Genomic DNA, 20,143 nt, shown 5'->3' with positions numbered 1-20,143 from the left:
TCAGCTAATCAATACAGAGAGTCGCTGTCTAACAGGGCAGAGTAATCAAACATCATCCACTCTAACACACATGAAAACAAGGTTATGTACTGAAGTAAGTTTCAACTTACAGAACAACAAATGATTTTCAGTTTCATTCTTACAGTAAGAAGAAAAGCCACATCAGGATTCCCATAATTCCTGATAGCAAAGATAATGAACTTTAAAACTACACACTAAAAAAAAAACGGTTCTTCAAGGGTTCTTTGATGAAGAAAATGGTTCTGTATAGATCCATAAATACAAAAGGGTTCTTTATATTGTAAAAGTGTTCTTCAGATTGATGGAGAATATGTTGTGTACAGTTTTTGAAAAGGATTCTATACAGCACTGAAAATGGTTCTTCTATTCTAACAAGACTGATGTTGTACCAATAGGAGAACCCTTTTTTGGTGCCGTATAGAACTATTTTCAAAAAGCTTTTATATAAGAACCATCTACAGCACATTTTCCATCAAACTGAAGAACGCTTTCGGAATGTAAAGAACCTTTGAATCATGCAAAGGGTTCTTTGGGTGTTCATGGTTCAATATAGAACCATTTTTGTTACTAAAGAACCCTTGAAGAACCATCTTTTTCAAGTGTGTAGTTTTAACAGTTGCTATCTCTGCTATGAAGAATTATATGAATACTTGTATGATATTTTCTTCTTACTGTGAGAGTTCCTGTTTTACAAAAACAGGAAACAAATTGTAAAATGTACAAAAGAACAAATGTGATAATGAGAATCACTTTATTGGCCAAGTATGACTACATATACAATCGCAAGCAAAAGCTTGTGCTCCCCTGATCAATTTCCATGTTTTGTTGATGGTTGAAGTGGAAATAAAGTTAGCACACCCTCTACAGAGAACGCCTCTACACCTTTAAAGTACAATTACTGTTTATTAGCAAAAACTTATGGCCCATTTTATGTTTTTTGCCTAATTTGTTAAAAGAATAAATAGAAATTGTGCAGTAAAACTGCAATATTTAAGCGTGTTCTCTGTAGAGGATGTGTGAACTTATTTTTACTTAGAAAATCAACAAAAGCATGTAATTAAACAGGGGTGTTCAAACTTTCACATACAACTGCATGAGGAGTTTGTCTTGGTGCGCACATAAACGAACAATACAAAACAAAATAGTAAACAAATAATAAAAAAAATAAACATGGACAGTATCACAACAGCACATCACAACTGTTATATACTGAATGTACATACAACTGTGATATTTTATACACAAAATGGTGAAGTAGCACTAAAATGTTACCTCCGCCTCCATTCAGAGTTCAGAGGTTACAGCTAGTCCAGCCATGGAACAGTAAAGTGCACATTAAGGTAAAACTGTGTTTAACAACCACTGGTCCCCCTCATACACTGTGCAGTTTTCAGTGTAGGATATACTAATAAGGCCTGATTGCCTACAAAAAGTGTGGTTTTGGTTTTTAAAATAATGCATGGAGGTTTGGTGTCTAGTAGTTTCAAACACAATGTTGGATCCTGACAGGAACACACTGTTCACTTTGGGTTTGGACTGCATTTTTCAAGTGCGTTGGGCTCCAGCAGGGTCCAAATTTTCCTCGCGGCCCACCTTGAACGGATTTTGGTCTGCACTTAACCTGCTCTGGTTTTCTTCTTCCCTACACATGATTAAAGGGTTCTTTGCATGGTGAAATGGTTCTTCAGGCTGATGAAGAATGAAGAATTTCTATGTAACCAAAAAGGGTTCTGCTATTGTTATGATACCAATGAGCAACCATAGAAGAACCTGTTTGGTGCTATATAGAACCCTTTTCACAAAGGTTCTATATAGAACCATCTACAGCATATTCTTCATCAGAAGATGTAGAAGCATGAAGAACCATTTCAATATGCAAAGAACTCTTTAATGATGTAAAGGGTTCTTTGAGTGTTGATGGTTCTGTATATGGTCCAATTATCTTCAGCAGTTTTCAACACTGGAGTAACGCATCATTGGTGGTGAGGACCATGAGGCCAGTATAAGCATGCAGGCTGAACCATGAAGGCACTGACTTTTGCACAGCTCACAATTAGGCAAATTGTTTCTATTGTGATCTGATTATTGTCATTGATCCATCAAACCTCTCGGTGCACTATATATAAAGGTGAGAACAGTTCTGAGCTTTAAGAACACGTCATGAATCTGACAGACTTTTTCTTAGAACCTTTCTCAAGAACACAGTGTTGCTGAGGTGAGTCACTAATACAAATAGCTAGTTTGGACATGTCAGAGACAGTTCTTCGTCTAAAAGCCAGTGAAGCTGACTTTCATCTTGACCATCAAAGATGAACATAATTTTATAGTCAATGTAATATTTCGAATCCTCAAGTTATTTGAGTTCAGAGTGAAAAAGCAGATGCTCATGAACTCGTATTTCTCTACTTTAACTGAGCTCAACGAAAGAAACGGAGGCACTAATAGCAATCAGTCCTGAATGTTTTATCTCTCAGCCAATTTTAAAGCTCTCTCAGCAAATTTTTTTCCAGTTCGAGCAATTTCTTATTTTTTCTACACGATACACACTGTCTAAAAGATGCTTGCACTTGTATTGTTCTCCCTGTGTCTGCATGGGTTTCCTCTGACAGTCCAAAGACATGCAGTCAGGCCAACTGGAGATGCTAAATTGCCCCTGTCTGTGAATGTGCATGTCTGTGTGTCTGCTCTTTGATGCGCTGCCGACCTTTTAACACCTAATAAGTGCTGGGTTAGAGTCCAGCAACCCTGCGACCCAGGAGGATAAACAGCCTAAATAATGAATTACTGTGATAAGATCCATCACAAATTTCAGAGATCATGCGTTGAAATTCTTCTGAATTGTCTATCTCATCCCCAATCTTAGTGATTATGTTGGCCAGCGTGGACATTTGTCCTTCTGTATAATTGTACTGAGCTTGTCTGTCTGAGGTTAAGAACCTTTGTATCTCCTCTGCCATTGAGTGATCATTGAGCTCCATGAGACAGTGAATGAGGTTAATGCATCGTTCTGAGGAGGGAGTCTTTGTGTCATCTTCTTCTCTAAGCTTGCTCTTGAGGTACTGGATGGTCTGCTGAATGTTCTGCCCACTTTCTACACACATTAAAAATGACTTTAGCAACTTCTGGTTTGACTCCAGCGAGAGGCCAAGGAGGAATCGAAGGAACAGATCTAAATGTCCACTGTCACTCTTCAAAGCTTCATCAATGGCACATTTCTGCAAGTCATACAAGGTCACCTTTTGCTGCGGAACCCTCTGTGGAAAGCCCAGATCATCAACACTTTCCCTAAATGATTGTTTTGTGGCATTTTTGTTGTCGCTTGATTGCATTGCGTTCACTCCTGTGTCAGCGTATGTGTGGATGACAAAGAAAGCTGCAAGATACTCTTGAAAGCTCAAGTGCACAAAGCTGTACTTCTTCACCGGAAACATCGGATCCTCCTCTTTGTCGATCTCAGTGAACAACCCTGACCTCAGCGAGGCTTCAGTGACATCAATGTCATACAGTTTCAAATCATCTTCTGAAAACACGATGTTGCTCTTTTGCAGATTGTCGAAGGCCAGTTTTCCGAGTTTAAGAATAAGCTGAACATCTTCATGTGAGAGCTTCAGAGGATCACTTTCTCTTTCCCCAAGATATTTCTTCTTTTTTTCATTTGTTTGGATGAGTAAGAATCGCGTGTACAGCTCAGTGAGAGATGATGGGATTTTTTCATGGCCTTCTCTCAGCATTTGTTCCAGGACTGTAGCTGTGATCCAGCAGAAGACCGGTATATGGCACATGATCTCAAGGGTCCTTGATTTCCTCACATGTGAAATGATCCTACTGGCCAAGCTCTGGTCACTGATCCTCTTCCTGAAGTACTCCTCCTTCTGCAAGTCTGTGAATCCTTGTACTTCTGTCATACGATGGATCAGATCTGGAGGAATCTTGTCTATTGCGGCCAGCCGAGAAGTTATCCACACCAAAGCAGAGGGAAGCAGATTCCCATCAATGAGGTTAGTTATCAGCTCATCCAATGATGCTGCTTTGGAAACATCAGAGACTCTTCTCTGTCCAAAAAGCAAAGGAAGCTGACTTTCATCTAGACCATCAAAGATGAACAGAATTTTACATTCATTGTAATATTTTGTATCCTCAAATTCTTTGAGTTCGGAGTGAAAGTCAAGCAAAAGCTCATGGAGACTCTGTTTCTCATATTTGATTGAGTTCAACTCACGGAAAGGCAGCACCAACAGAAGATCAATGTCCTGATTGGCTTTTCCTTCAGCCCAGTCAAGAATGAACTTCTGCACAGAGACTGTTTTTCCAATTCCAGCATTTCCTACAGTCAACACAACTCTGGGTTGTCTCTCTTCAGCTTTCTCACAATCTGAAGGTATCACGCCTTTAGTCACCTCATCTTCTGTTTCACTTTCAAGACTTTGAATGTTTACGGGTTTGAAGATATCACTGCAGCTGACTGGTATGTCCTGCTTAGGAGGTGTCTTTAACACTGTGTCCATTCGCCAAACCTCATGTTCCTTGTTCAGACCTCCCCACTGCCCTTCTGTGATGCGGAGTTCTGTGTAGATATTGTTCAGTAAAGTCCGTTTTCCTCGTTTAGCCGTGCCTTCGAAGATCATCTCAAATTTCCTTCTGAAGGTGGATTTTAGGTTATCTCTGACTCTCTCTGAAATTTTGTAAATGGAAAATAAATGAGCATTAGTGTCATAACAGACGGTACAGAAATACAATTTTTGCAAATACATTTTTAAAATAATGTGAAGCCTAAATACAGCACTCACCAATATTACGGCCAACAAATGAAGCTTGCTGATGAGTCTGTTTGGCATTTGCTGATAAAACAAAAACAAACACACACAAAAAGATTTTGATTATTCAAGTATCTTCAATTGACAAATTGGAGTACACTGGGTTAAAAGACTTCCTGTGAAACTTGTGAGGTATCGTCTGCAGACAACTGTGAAATGTGTACAACTGATGAATGAATGCATTTGGTGAGAGTCATAACATAAGTTATAAAAGTGAATACAGGTGTGATGCTGTCTTACAATATGGACTCACTGTCATATGGGTATTGTAATATGACCCAAAACAGCGAACCACAAACAGCTAATACCCTGAGAGAAGGTACACACAAGCTTGAACGGCTTAAATAAAACACAAACTCAAAAATAAAACCGCATTTTAGACCTGAAGAGTGTTGCTTGCAATATTTGAAGTAAAAATTTGCGAAGTCCTGGTAAGTCATCCTTAATTGATTTAATGCTTACAAATTCCTTGCATAGATATACAACCTGTACAAAAGTACAAAAATCTGAGTCATGTTTTGTTTAGACGCAACTTATTTCAGTTTGATTGGGAGAGGATTTGACTTCTGATGTTGAAAATTCATGGAAATGTTTTTATCACCATTTTAGTGAAATGTTAAGAGACGTGTATGCTTCAAAAAAAAAAAATAGAGTTAAACTTGAAAATCCCTGGTTTAACCCAAATGTAGGTAGTCTTTTAGATGAGCATGAGATGGCTTGGGCGAAGGCAAGACGTACTGGTCATAAATACGATTGGTTGATTTTTTGGCAGTTACAAAATAAGTGAAGAGCTGCAATTAGAAAATCTAAAGCTGTTCGTTCTTTAGTATCTTTTTGATACTACAGTCAATTTTAATAATTCCCCAAAATTCTTGAAGAGAATAAAATCTTTATTCGGTAACAAGGATGCTACAAATTTCCACCCTGCATTATAAAAATTTCAGGTAAAATTCAAATGCACTTTCACACAGCAAGGTTTTTATTTGATTCATAAAATCTTATAACACCAAAGTATTTATACTGACAGTGACTATATGAAAATTTTGACATTTAGTTTTAAACAGATCTCTAGTTCTGATGCATAAGGCTCTTAAGCTTTGACACAAATAAATCAGCAGGACATTGTTTTTAAAGCAAGCAGCTGATGTTATTGCAGCAGCTTTAACCTTTTTAAATAATAATGTTGTAAGGTAATATTTTTAATATTTCATTAACGACACATGAAATTCCATTAATCTGGAAATATGCAGTCTATTACACTCTTTTTCTAAAGGAAATGCCCTTTCCTAACTTTCAGTTTTCATGTGCGTGAACAGCTGAATGAGTTATTAACTCTGATCAGTCAGGTTTTAGAAAAAATCTATAGTGCAATAACAGCAACGCTGAAAGTAATAAATTACATAATAGTTTTATTAAATGAAGAGTATAACTGTGCAGCCCATTTTATTGATTTATCGAAGGCTTTTGGCACAGTGGATCATATGTTAATGAAATCTAGACTCATGAGCATTGCAGTAACTGCAGACACCATTCTCTGGTTGAGAATTTTGTATCTGGTAGAATACAGTGTGTGCAAGCTGAACGTTTTACGTTCACACCTTTGACGGTGGCTAAGGGTGTACCTCAAGGATCAATTCTGGGGCCTTTGCTTTTTACTGTCTATATTAACAGTCTTTGTCATAATGTACCAAATCCACATTGTCATTATTATACTGATGATACTTTTATCTACTGTTCAGTACCTACTCAAAATCAAACTGTAAACTACAAGCTGCTTATAATTCTGTACAAAGCAGAATTCATAGTCTTAGACTTATCATTTTAAATGTTGACAAAACTAAAACAATGTTGTTTACAAATTCATTGGAAATGCCGAGAACCTTCCATCTGTTGCCACTTTAAAGGGAAATGGGGTAGATTTTGTATCTGCATACAACTATCTTGGTTTAGTATTTAATACATTTTTTGACATTTCAGCCACAGTTTGTTGTGTTGCTGCCTTTCTCGGTCAGGACACTCCTGTAAAAGAGATTTTTAATCTCAGTGAGATTTTTCCTGGTTAAAAAAAGATACTAATACTACTACTACTCCTACCAATAATAATAATAATAATAATAATAATAATAATAATACTAATTACTGCGACTAACAAGAGGGTAGTTTCTGTTTAAATGTCCAGATCCAGATTGATTGATATCAAGAAGTCTGTTCCTCTAAAGATGGGAAGATAGGTATGCTAGGACAGCCCATTCCAGGTCTTCCACAACGTTGGTAGAATACAGGGAGGGTTTCTTCAGTAGAAGCATCACTTGGGCACATATGAAAGTGGAAGGAACTTGATCAGAGATTAGCGACATCCCCTGGACGTGCCAGACCCCACTGTTCTGTCCAAGTGGTAGACCAAGAAGAACAAGTTGGATGGCGCTGTCTGGTACCGCTGGGTTCAACGATGTCTCGGCGAAGCAGGGGAAGTTGCACACCCAAATGTCTCTCTGGTACTTAACCCTGGCCCTGAGGTCATCCAGCTTGTTCTCCAGAGACTGGAAGTTGGCTAGCAGAGGAGCGCGGTGTGCCCGAGCCCTCGGCCTGTTCCTGATGTCGGCTTATTTCCCTCAGGGCCACCAATTTGGGTTGCATCCTTTGTCTTTTTGTAGGCTCTCACTCAGCTAGCAAGGATCAAAGAAGTAGATTGTAGACTAAGAGTATGTCTGTCCTTGCTGACAAGGGAGGTGTTGGAAAGGGAAAGAAATGTGCAAAAAATAAACAAGAAAAGACAAAGTTTGGTCAGAGCAGTCATGACGACAGCTGACCACTGACCACCAGGACTAATGCACTCAGAAAAGAACTGAGCAGTTTTTATAAATAAACAAAATAACAACTATCTACTTAGGTTTTAGTTGGAGTTCTGAACAAAGTGATGCTTTTTTTGTGCTACAGTTACCTAATCATATACTGTTAATATACATACACCATCCATCCACTTCATTAAAACCACCTCGGTATGCTTGTGGTACACATTTGAGTTAATTGTAGCTGATAACCAACAAAAACATTTTTTTTGTTTTTCTTACCTGCTGAGTTCACATGTGTTTGAAGAGTTATGTTGAGAGAACTAATATGGCAGCTAGTCAGCTGGGGAATGTTAGCAACCCCAGCGTTCTGAGCTGTAATGGAGGAGCGTTGAGAGACTTCAGGTGAGGAGGTGGACACCAGAGATGATGCTTGGTCCTCCATGACAGACCCATGGGACACAGTCTGAGCCGAAACAGCAGACTTAAGAGGATAATGTAGGGTCAGCTTTTCTAGTAAAAAGAACACTGTAAAATAAACAACAAAAGTAGTGTCAGAATTTTACGTATTTCGTAAAAACATCAACCTATAAGACGATTTCTACTTTGCTCATTTTTACATCCTTTTGGAGATGAACTAATGCGCTACTACTTTGTTTGCACCAGTTTAACAGTGAGTGTGTTTACATGCACTTAACAATCTGATAACTGCAGAAAATCAGATTGTGTCAGTAACTGGTTCAGTGTGTTTACACGTAAAAATGAAATAAAAACATACATCCACATTATACTCATGTTATTATTATAATTTAATATAATTCACTAACCTTTAACCCTGAAGGTTGGCGCGCAGACTGCTGGTCACCTTAGCAATGCAGCCAAGAATCTCACCTAGCTGGTAGCTAACGAAACGGCAAAGAAAAGACCGATTTAAGACAAACATCGATAATCTGGAGATGAATGGACTGATTTGTGTTTATAATCACTCCAGCTGGTTTCCTGATACGTTTAATCTGCAGTGAGAAACTGTTGAACACTGAAAAGTCGTGAAGCTGAAGTCGCTTCTCATTCGCCAGCTTCTTGTTCAAATTCTCCTGCTCCACCTTAAACAGTGCAGCAGTTACATTCTGGCCCCTCAGGCACCATTTAAGGTGGAACGACTCGGTGAATGGGAGTAAATGGAGCTCAACAACTAAAAAAACGAGAAGTTAAAATAGTTTCTAATCACTCGTCCAGAACCTTCCTTTAGTTTTAGAAAGTACAAGGATGTATTTCACTACAACAGCAGAGAAAACTCACCTGTATGTTTCCTTTTTCTACAGTAAACGAGTTTTTGGCAGCAGGACGCTGACATTATTGCACTGACCCTGATAGCAAGAGGATAGTGGACCACTGTCAGCTCGCTAATGGCGAAGCTGGCGGTCCACTGGTGTTTTGCTCAGCGGTTTCCAGGCGGCCAACTGGGGGTTAATCAGAGTAATAGACAAAATGCCACTTATCATCGCTCATTTTCCCTTCACTTACTTACTGGTCTTAAAAATATAACAGCGGTGTTCAAATGTTCTATGCTGTTCTGTGTTCAGGAAATAAATGAATTCTTTTACATTAAAATGTAAAATGCTCCAAAAAAAAGGCTTAACCCATTCATTTCGGACTTGCTCGGGAGCGCCCTCTAGCGTTTGAGAAACCCGGAAGACATTACAGAGTGTAGCTCTCTGCTTTACAAGTTCTCTGGTGCAGCTCACTCAGAAGAGTTTGTGCTTGAACCAAAACAAGGTTGTCTCAGTTTCAGCGGTTTGAGTTTGTGCAGTTAACAAAGGAATAAACTTTGTCTTGTGAAGGAAAAGGAAAAGAACCTTCGCTCACGGCCGCTGACCAACGTTAACGTGCAGTGTGTGCTTTAAAGCTGCCAGTGGTGGATGAAGTACACAAACCATGAGTTAAAGTAGAGACACCCAAGGTCAAATATTACTGCAGTAAAAGTAGAAGTTCCTCCCTTTAGACCTCCACTTGAGTAAAAGTACTAAAGTATTTGCCTTCAAATGTACTTAAGTATCAAAAGTAAAAGTACTGAAAGATTAATTATGATTTTAATGTCCTGTTATCATTTTATAACAAGACTCGCTTCATTAACTCATTTTAGGTGTAAATACTCCAGTGTCTCTCTTGGTAAACCAGTCTTTTAATAGAGTCATTAATTAGTGACGCTGATGTCTATTAAAATGATCAAAAGTATTGATGATTGGTGTGTTTCCTTCGCGCTTCTTTGGTTTTGACGTGTTGCGTTTTTACACACACATAAACCGAAAGGAACGACAGATTTCTCATAATGTAGCGGAGTAAAAAGTGAGATATTTGACTCTGAAATGTAGTGGAGTGAAAGTAAAAAGTCACCTAATAATAGAAAAACTTCAGTAAAGTACAGATACACAAAAACTACTTAAGTACAGAAACGAATTACACGAAGTTACTCAGTTACTGTCCACCGCTGAAAGCTGCTGCAGCTGCTTACAGGGAAACATTTTCTCCCTCCAAAGCTGTCGGTTCACTGGAGCTGGAGCCGAACAGGGGCTTCTTTTCTCAGCTGTGATTCTGCACTGCGCGGCTGCTTTAACCGTGTTGCGGCTGGATTAACCGCAGCGTCTACAGCCGCCGCAGAAATACGCAAGTTTGCGGTTCTTCGGTGTTACGGTTCGTTTCAAAGGTACTCACCCAGCGCAGTCTCACACCTTCCTTCATTCCAGCTCGCATCTGTCTCACAACTCGGACTCTGCCTGACGGAAAGGACTTTCTGGTTCCACTGGGACTTTTAACGTAGCTGGGAAAGGCCCACCTCGACAGGAAGAGCCCGTTAGACTGACATGCAAAGCGACCAATCAGAGTGAAAATCCCAGCTTGGTCTGAAAGATTTTTTTGGAAAATCTCACATTCAGGAATTTATCGACGCCAATTTCTGCCACCTAAAATAAAAAAATCCTGTTTTTCCCCAATTAAATGAATTGCTGTGCCATTATTTTGCAATACTAAGTCATTATTTTGAGATTCTAAATGATTATTTTTGAGATTCTCTCATTGTTTTTGAGATACCAAGTCATTATTTTGAGGTACTGTCTCAGTATGTCGAGATGCTTTCTCATGAATTATATTTATATATACTCATACGTTATTTATATTTACATCTCAGAAGCATAAAGCGTCTCAAAATAAAAAGGAAGGTTCTGAAAATAATGACTTAATATCTCAAAATAAAGACTCAATATTTCCAAAAATAACTTAAAATAATGAGGTAGTATCTCAAAATAATGACTAAGCTTTGCAAAATAATGGCATAGCAATTCATTTAGTTGGGAGAAACCTAGAAAAAAATATGTAAATAATCAGATAGTATCTCAAAATAATGAGATATCTCAAGATAATGTCTTAGTTTTGCAAAATGAGATGGTATCTGAAAAATGACATTCAAAATAATGAGACTATCTCAAAATAATACGTAGTATTGCAAAATAATGGCATAGCAATTCACGTCAGAACGAACGAAAATAATTAGGTGTTTTTTTTATTTTAGGAGGCGTGAATGGGCCTCAGTACATATATACACATTAGGCTCTACTACAAATCTGAGTTTATTTTTAATAGCCCAGTTTGGCAACACTGATCTTGGCCGTCGATAACGATCCGCTGATTTGCATAAAACATGTTTGTGAGCCAATCATCAGCCGGGGTTTTATCATAGAGTAGGCCTGGCTTCTTCTTTCTGAATTGTTAGCGGTTATGGAGCGTGATGTAGGCGCACTAGCGCCCTCAGTGGTCAGCGGGGATGCAGAACGCTTTTCTTTCTGAGTATAAATGCCTTTTAAAATTTTATATTCCAGTTAGTTCTCTTCCCAGATCCTTCAGTCTGTTATCTCCATGGTGACATGATGTATCTGCCTGCATTACACAGTGTTTCCCAACAGCACCAACAAAACACTCACAGACACACTTACAGACACTCAGACACACTTACAGACACTCACAGACACACTTACAGACACTCACAGACACACTTACAGACACTCACAGACACACTTACACACTTACAGACACTCACAGACACACTTACACACTTAGACACTCAGACATAGACACTCACAGACACACTTACACTTACAGACACTCACAGACAGACTTACACACTTACAGACACACTTAGACACTCATACACTCAGACACACTTACAGACACTCACAGACACACTTACAGACACTCACAGACTCAGACACACTCACAGACACTCAGACACACTCACAGACACTCAGACACAGACACACTCACACTCAGACACAGACACTCACAGACACTCAGACACACTCAGACACTCAGACACACTTACAGACACTCACAGACACACTTACAGACACTCACAGACTCAGACACACTCACAGACACTCAGACACACTCACAGACACTCAGACACACTCACAGACACTCAGACACAGACACTCTCAGACACTCAGACACAGACACACTTACAGACACTCTTACAGACACTCTTACAGACACACAGACACACTTACAGACACACAGACACACTTACAGACACACAGACACACTTACAGACACAGACACACTTACAGACACACTCACAGACACTCAGACACAGACACTCAGACAGACACACTTACAGACACTCAGACACACTTACAGACACTCAGACACACTTACAGACACACTCACAGACACACTCACAGACGCTCACAGACGCTCACAGACGCTCAGACACACTCAGACACTCAGACACACTCACAGACTCTCAGACACAGACACTCAGACACACAGAGACACTCACAGACACACTCACAGACACTCACACTCACAGACACACTCAGACACTCACACTCACAGACACTCAGACACAGACACTCACAGACACAGACACTCACAGACAATCAGACACACTCACAGACACTCAGACACAGACACTCAGACACACTTAGACGCTCAGACAGACACTTAGACACACAGACACACATAGACACTCACAGACACACTTAGACACTCACAGACACACTTACAGACACTCAGACATACACTCACAGACACTCAGACACACTCACAGACACTCAAACACACTTAGACACTCACAGACACACTTACAGACACACAGACACACTTACACTCACAGACACACTCAGACACACACAGACACTCAGACACTTACAGACACACTTACAGACACGCAGACACACTTACAGACTCACAGACACTCAGACACACTCACACTCAGACACAGACACTCACAGACACACTCACAGACACTCAGACACACTTAAAGACACTCAGACACACTTACAGACACTCAGACACTTACAGACACTCAGACACACTTACACTCACAGACACTCAGACACACTCAGACACACAGACACTCAGACACACTTACAGACACTCACACTTACAGACACACTCACAGACACTCACACTCACAGACACTCACTCACAGATGCTCAGACACACTCACAGACACTCAGACACTCAAACACTCACAGACACTCAGACACACTCACAGACACTCACAGACACACTCAGACACAGACACTCACAGACACACTCAGACACACTCACAGACAATCAGACACACTCACAGACACTCAGACACTCACAGACACTCACAGACACTCAGACACACTCACAGACACACTCACAGACACACTTACAGACACACTCAGACACACTTAGACACTCACAGATGCTCAGACACACTCAGACACTCACACTCACAGACACACTCACTCACAGACACACTCACAGACTGAGGAGTGAGTTTTTAATCATTTTTATTTTCCTTTTAAAATGAACAATATTCAAAGTATCAAATCCAATGAAACACCAGAGAATTGGACTGGACAGAAAACTCTCTGGACCACAGATTATATACACACACACACATTACTGTGCAAAAGGTGTAATATTACAAAAAAATACAAAAACGTTTCTACAGTAAGTAGTGATTTTATGTATCTCGCCGTGTTTGTTGATCCATTTCCTGTCCTCTCCTCGAGGGAGCCCAGTGTTACGTGTAGTTATCATCCAATACCTGCTTTACTTTAATCAATACTTATCAATTATGCTAAATCAGGAGCTGCTGAGGGAGCTTAATAAGTCCATGTGAGAGAATCTGGAACCAGACTGTTCTTCAAACCAGATCACTAAACATCAACTAGAGATCATTACACTGCAAAAAATGGCACCTTGTCAAGAAAAATGATCGTAAATCCAGTCAATAAATCTAATATTTCTCCGGTTGAGATTGTTGGAAGCTTAATTTAAGATTATTTAACTCATTTCCAAACATTTTTACTTGTTTTAAGTGATTTTATTAAGTAAGATTATCTCACTGTGTTGGCAGATTAATGTTGCTTGTTGTAAGAAATGAGCTTGAAACCAGCAAAATGATCTGCCAGTATAGTGAGATCATTTTACTAAATAAAATGACTTAAAACAGGTAATAATAAGCAAAATAGTCTTATAATAAGCACATAACCCTCTCAAAATAAGAAATATTAGATATATCAACTAGAATTAAGATCATTTGACCTGAGATGATTCTATTTTTTGTGGTATACTTTTACTGTATTTACTTTATTATATATAAAGTGATTTTAAAAGCAAATGATTTTAAATGCCTTAGACTTTTGCACAGTACCGTGTGTGTGTGTGTGTGTGTGTGTGTGTGTGTGTGTGTGTGTGTGTGTGTGTATCTGTATATATGTGTATATATATCCAGAGAGAGAGAGATTGTTTGGTCCCAGATTGAATATAAATACAAACAAGAAGCTTTAAATTAACACAAAATCCACCATAAACCAAGACCAAAGAAAACCACACTGTAATAAGATTAACAATGTGAGTTTATATTTTATCAGATATTAAATTTTACCTTTCCTGGACGACATTTAGAACTGCGAAAGTAACAAACAGTCCAAAAACAGGAGAGAGAACTTATCACAGAACCCAGGAGTCCGTCAGTGGACCACTAACTACTTCATATACTACGTCAGTTACGTTTGTGTGATGAATATACCTTCAATTTAAACAATAAACACGCAAAAGTGTGGAGTCTGGCACCAACAATCATACCAAAGTACACAGAAGTACTTCAGTATGGTTTTTAGTACAGGAGGGTTTAGTGTTCCTGAGACAACTGTCGGGTTTCTGCAGGAACAGACTGGACGTTTGAGTGGCGGTTAGATAGTGTTATACAGTGAATTATGTCCGCAGGGAACTGTGACTGAGCTAACAGGCTAAACCAGCATACGCAGACGTTCTCAGGGTGGATGTGGAACGTAAACTTGACCAAAGCTTCAAACGTAAAGTCTGTACAGCCCAAATATCGTCACTGTACAACGAAGAACAGGTAACACTTTACATGAAGGGTGTCGACATAACATATTCATAAGATCTTACATAAACACTTCATAACATCTTCATGAATGTTTAAATCAGCATTCATAAAGCGCATGTTTTATATGATATTACTGCCTACTGTGTCATTTTAGTCAGATACATTTTTCAAAATAAAAGTCCTCGTTTTTTATTTTGAAAAACTGCATTATTTTCAATTAAATATCTTACATCTGGACAGCCAAGATAAAAATGACCTGATTTACCTCTTTGGTCATTAAGTGCTTTAACACTTAGACTCATTTTGCTACACTTTCAACTTCTTTTAAATGATGTGTTTCTTCTTAAGCTTTTGTGTTTTGCACTTTGTTATTCTTTTTCCTTTGTGTCTTCTTTAAAATTTTATTGTGTGAAAGGGTTAATTCAACAGTCTATACATCGAGGAAAACGTTATTTATCCTAAGTGTACTTTACAGGTCTTGGCTATGTTCACATTACAAGCCTCGTTGCTCAAATCCGATCTCTCTGACTCGATGGTTCACACTCGTTTAGGTAAGTGACTCAAATCTGTCATTAATGTGACGAACCGGCGTCCTGAAATGACCCTCATGAGCTCATCCTACTCAGTAACGTCACGTGAATGAATCACGTTCATCATCAGCACAAACTAACGAGCAGAACGAGCTTCGCTGAGAAGATCATTAACTCTGATCAGCTCTCAGCTTCATTATTAGAGCGAGACGAAGGAGAAAAAGGTGAGATGAGCTGCTTTTCCACCGTTTACAGGCTTTAACTTCTGTTCGGCGCTGCTGCCATGGTAACGCTGAATGATGGCGCAGTGGGAAAAAGCACATGAATTCTGATCTGAGCGTCACGTTAAGGTCGCACGGCCACAAATTGGATACGTATCCGATCTAGGACCACATATGAAAGTGGATCAGGTCAGATTTGAAAAGATCAGATTTGTGTCCACACAGCTCTGAAAACATCAGATCTGAGTCACATTAGGGCAGAAAATATGATTTGTGCCACTTCAGCCTGGTAATGAGAACGCAGCCTCTATTTTTAGTGATGTTCTTCCTCGCTTATGGTTTTGGAGAAGACACTAGTATAACTGTGTCTTGGTAAATTGGACACTAATGGAGGCTAAATGCTGCGCTGTTATCCCAAACATTCATAAATTCTGTTTTGCCTTTACCTAAAAAGTGATGGAAGTTACGTGGATCTTTAAACTGCAGTGCAAATTAGTCTATTTGCATTCATGAGGCTGTCCAGGGAATAGACGAGTATTATGGTCTGTAAAACTCCTGAGTCCCACCACCACACTGACACTCAGTCAAATTACTGTTCACAGCATATTTATGAGTCATTTACTGTCCATATAGCAAAAAGGCATGCAAAGCAACATAAAGCATAAAAAAAACAAAAATAATTAAAAACAAGCTGAAAGTAAAGGTGAAACGTGCCTGAGTGTCCAAGCACTTTATGACCAAAGAAATAAAGTGGTCATTTTTCAAAATTAATAAATGAGGGCTTTTATTTTGAAAAATGCAGCTCAGTAAAATGACGTAGTAGTCCATTATTAATATCACGTAAAACGTATACTTTATAAGTGCTGACTTCAACATTCATGAACATGTTATGAAGTGTTTATGTAAGACGTTATGAATGTGTTATGTAGACACGCGTCACGTAAAGCTTTACCGAAAAACAAACATCTCCATGTTTGACGATTTTACTTTTCTGCATTATTTGAACACAGAAGCTGCTCTTTACGTTGTGTGAACGTTTCATGATGAATGGACCAATAGAAATGCTCCAAAATCACTCACAATAAAACATCTTTACATTAACTTACATTATAGGTAAATACAGTTTTTGGTCCTCTACTGACGCATGTTTTCCGTTGGACAGTGACGAAATGGAAATTAGCCTGTTTAGGATTCGTTGGTTTTGTGACATCATAAAAACTAACATATTTAAACATACCCGGCTACAGCAGTTTAGCCCCGCCCACTCACACTGAAGTTATAAGGAGTGTTTCAGGCTGGACAGTTTCCTGTATGAGGCACAGCCAATCGGAACAGAGTCATAAAAGGCACAGCCTGTTTAAGTCTAAAGAATAAATAGGGTTTGGAAAATTATAATGTAAAAATGAATGATGACAGAAATACAGACAAAAATAAACAAAAATAAACATGTTATAAGTGTTCTAAGAGGAAAAACTAAAAGCAGGAATAAATGTAGGATATGGACTGTTTAAACCCAAAGTGCCCAAAATTACTGCATCATTAACTGTTTAAGGTGCAAACAAAGTCATGGTTTGGTGTGAAACGCTCTGGTCTAGAGTCAGAACTGTTCACAGTGGTGGTGATAGGAACCAGACGTCCACCTCTAAAAGCTCCCTCACAGAAAGTTCCTACATGAAATGGTTATGAATTCACTGCCTGATGACTGAGACACTGTTTTAGGATAGTTTAGAGAACTTAAACTCCATTCATGGTGGAGGGATACATGCAGGGCGCTGTGAGGCAAAATAGTCCCCAAAGTAAACTTATTATTTCAGATTTTCCACTATTTTCCATCATCAACATTCCATATAAACTCAGAAGACTCGTGTAGGTTCACTGGTGGTTCTGGATAGTAAATAAAATGTCTATATTTGTGTTGTAGTCATGGTGACCCCTGGTTCCTATCACCACCACTGTAAAGACATCTGAACCATTTCACACCAAACCGCTCTGAACCGCTCTGTTTACATCTCAAGGACTGAGTTATTGGGAATATTTAGAAAATTAGGTCAGATTCATTTTCATCCAGAAGAAAAGGAGGGGTGGGGTCAAGGAGCTGAAGTGGGAGGAGCTTAGAACTAGGACAACAATGGGCGGGAACGCTTGGCAGCCAACTCCTCAACTGCAAACGTGTAGTGATACTGCAGAGAGAGATAATTACACATTACATACAATCATACGTCACATTTGAAGCCTGTATCATTTAATAAAACATGCGCCTGTGTTTTACACACTAAATCAGTTTATCTTTACTAATGTAAACAAAACAACAGACCACCAGGGTTTTATATACTGTTAAAAACATCATCATCAGTTTAGACAAACGTTTACCGCTGAATATAAGTGCATAAAACACACAAAACAAACAAACAAACAAACACAAACAAACTCCAGTCTCACCTCGTTTTCTATGTCATGGATGGATTTGATACGTATATCATCCAGAGTGACTACAGGCACCTGAGAGAGAGAGAGACACAGAGACAGAGTTAGAGAGAGAGAGCAGAAGAGGGGGGAGTCAAAGACAGAAACAGAAAGAGAGAGAAAGAGAAGAGAGAGAGAGAGAGAGAAAGAGGGAGATAGTGAGAGTGGAGGAGGGAGAGGGAGGGAAAAAAGAGGGAGAGGGAGAGAAGAGAGAGAGAAGGAGGGAGAGGAGAGAGAAAAAAGAGAAAAGACAGAGCGTGGGGGAGAGAGAGATAGACAGTGAGAGGGGAGGAGGGAGAGGGAGAGAGGGAGAAAAAGAGAGAAAGGGAGAGGGAGAAAAGAGAGAGAGAAGGAGGGAGAGAGACAGAGAGAGAGAGAGGAAAAAAAAAGAGTAAAAGACAGAGCGTGGGGGAGAGAGAGGGATAGACAGGGAGAGGGGAGGAGGGAGGGGAGAGAGGGAGAAAAAGAGAGAAAGGGAGAGGGAGAAAAGAGAGAGAAGGAGGGAGAGGGAGAGAGAGAGAGAGGGGAGAGAGAGAGAGAGAGAGGGAGAGAGACAGAAAAAGAGAGAGGAAAAAGACAGAGGGCATGGGGAGAGAGAGAAAAGAGAGAGGAAAAAGACAGAGAGCATGGGGAGAGAGAGAAAAGAGAGAGGAAAGGAGGGAGAGAGAGAGAGAGAGAGGAAAAAGACAGAGGGCATGGGGAGAGAGAGAAAAGAGAGAGGAAAGGAGGGAGAGAGAGAGAGAGAGAGGAAAAAGACAGAGGGCATGGGGAGAGAGAGAGAGAAAAAAGAGAGAGGAAAGGAGGGAGAGAGACAGAAAAAGAGAGAGGAAAAAGACAGAGGGCATGGGAGAGAGAGGGAGAGATGGTTTTTTTTCTCACCTTTTCGTTAAACGGAGTCTCAAACTTGGGGTGCAGCGCAAATGGAACTCCGTCCATCGCTGAGAGGAGAGAAAACAGAGAGAAAAATAAAGAAAAATGAAGAAAAATGAAGAAATACTTTATAAAATGGACAGATGTTTTCACACAACTGCAACACCGTTCAAAACTCAGTTCTAAGGGGTTAGGGTGACACTCAGAAAACAAGGGGTAGGGGTAAAAATCAGAACATATGCAAACGTTTAGGCAGCCCTGGTCAAAACTGATGGCTTTTCTTTAATGGAAATAAATGAACACATCCTTTACTGAGGAACACACTTTTATACATTTTAGTACTCAACAACAGGGAATTTGACCAAACCTCCAAAACTTCTGCACACGATGGTTTTATCTTATCAAAAAACACTTGACTGACACTACCACCACCATGTACACTATCCAGATTATAACAGAGGCCTGTTTTACTGACTTCTACACGGACAGGTTTAACAGGTGTGTTACCTGTGATTCCGTAGATATTACTGCTGTCGTGTGACTCCTTGGACTCTCTATTGTCTAAGGTGTTGCGGCGGTGGCTGATCTTGGGCGGGACTTGAGGCAGGTTACTGTGGAGAGTCAGAATGTGGATAATGTAAAGTTTTGCGATGGGGGTAAAAACACTAATAACAACCTTGGCCAGGTACACCTGACAGTCAGACCTGGCCCTTAGGAGTCGCACTGAAAGGGAAAAATCTAATTAGCATGTAAACAAAGTAACTCAGAGTCATATCCAGAGCTATATCTGTGTTGTAGTCATGGCGACCCCTGGTTCCTATCATCACCACTGTAAAGACATCTGAACCATCTCACACCAAACCACTCTGAATCACTCTGTTTACATCTCACTCACTCAGTTATGGAGGAATTTTTAAAAATTAGCGGAATTTCACATTTGATCCCAGAAAAATCTAGGCATTTAGACAGACAGACAGACAGACAAGCAGAGATAGACAGATAAATAGATAAATAAATAGATAGATATATAGACAGATAGACAGATAGAGAT

General features: G+C 39.5%; 2 protein-coding genes across 2 annotated transcripts in view; both read right to left on the bottom strand.

Moving 5' to 3' along the window:
* Positions 1–755: 755 nt before the first annotated feature.
* LOC118798300 (protein NLRC3-like) lies at positions 756–10,431 on the bottom strand. Its single transcript, XM_036557721.1, has 5 exons — positions 10,337–10,431; positions 8,452–8,526; positions 7,907–8,152; positions 4,809–4,859; positions 756–4,693 (listed from the first exon to the last, which is right to left on the bottom strand). The coding sequence occupies exons 3-5, from the start codon at positions 8,067–8,069 to the stop codon at positions 2,751–2,753; spliced, it is 2,157 nt and encodes a 718-aa protein (XP_036413614.1). The 5' UTR covers positions 8,070–8,152; positions 8,452–8,526; positions 10,337–10,431; the 3' UTR covers positions 756–2,750.
* Positions 10,432–17,662: 7,231 nt separating this feature from the next.
* The window catches only part of mvb12a (multivesicular body subunit 12A), a 10,546-nt gene continuing 8,065 nt past the window's right edge, over positions 17,663–20,143 (bottom strand). The window contains exons 7-10 of the mRNA XM_036557714.1: positions 19,600–19,703; positions 19,102–19,160; positions 18,199–18,258; positions 17,663–17,939 (exon numbers count right to left, since the gene is read on the bottom strand). Of these exons, the coding sequence (XP_036413607.1) occupies positions 17,877–17,939; positions 18,199–18,258; positions 19,102–19,160; positions 19,600–19,703 (286 nt within the window). The 3' untranslated portion in view covers positions 17,663–17,876. The remainder of the gene's footprint in view (positions 17,940–18,198; positions 18,259–19,101; positions 19,161–19,599; positions 19,704–20,143) is intronic.

The sequence above is a fragment of the Colossoma macropomum genome, unplaced genomic scaffold, assembly GCF_904425465.1.
Source record: "Colossoma macropomum unplaced genomic scaffold, Colossoma_macropomum, whole genome shotgun sequence".
NCBI lineage: Eukaryota > Metazoa > Chordata > Actinopteri > Characiformes > Serrasalmidae > Colossoma > Colossoma macropomum.
Note: the sequence above shows the minus strand (reverse complement) of the source record. Positions and strands in the feature narration are given on the sequence as shown.

What these genes read in the sequence shown, in the direction of transcription:
- LOC118798300 (XM_036557721.1), bottom strand. Translation starts at nt 8,069, where the DNA reads ATGGAGGACCAAGCATCATCTCTGGTGTCCACCTCCTCACCTGAAGTC. An exon ending in AACACATGTGAACTCAGCAG is followed by an intron (nt 4,860 to 7,906) that starts GTAAGAAAAACA and finishes TTGTTTTATCAG; the next exon opens with CAAATGCCAAACAGACTCAT. An exon ending in ATTTGTTGGCCGTAATATTG is followed by an intron (nt 4,694 to 4,808) that starts GTGAGTGCTGTA and finishes ACAAAATTTCAG; the next exon opens with AGAGAGTCAGAGATAACCTA.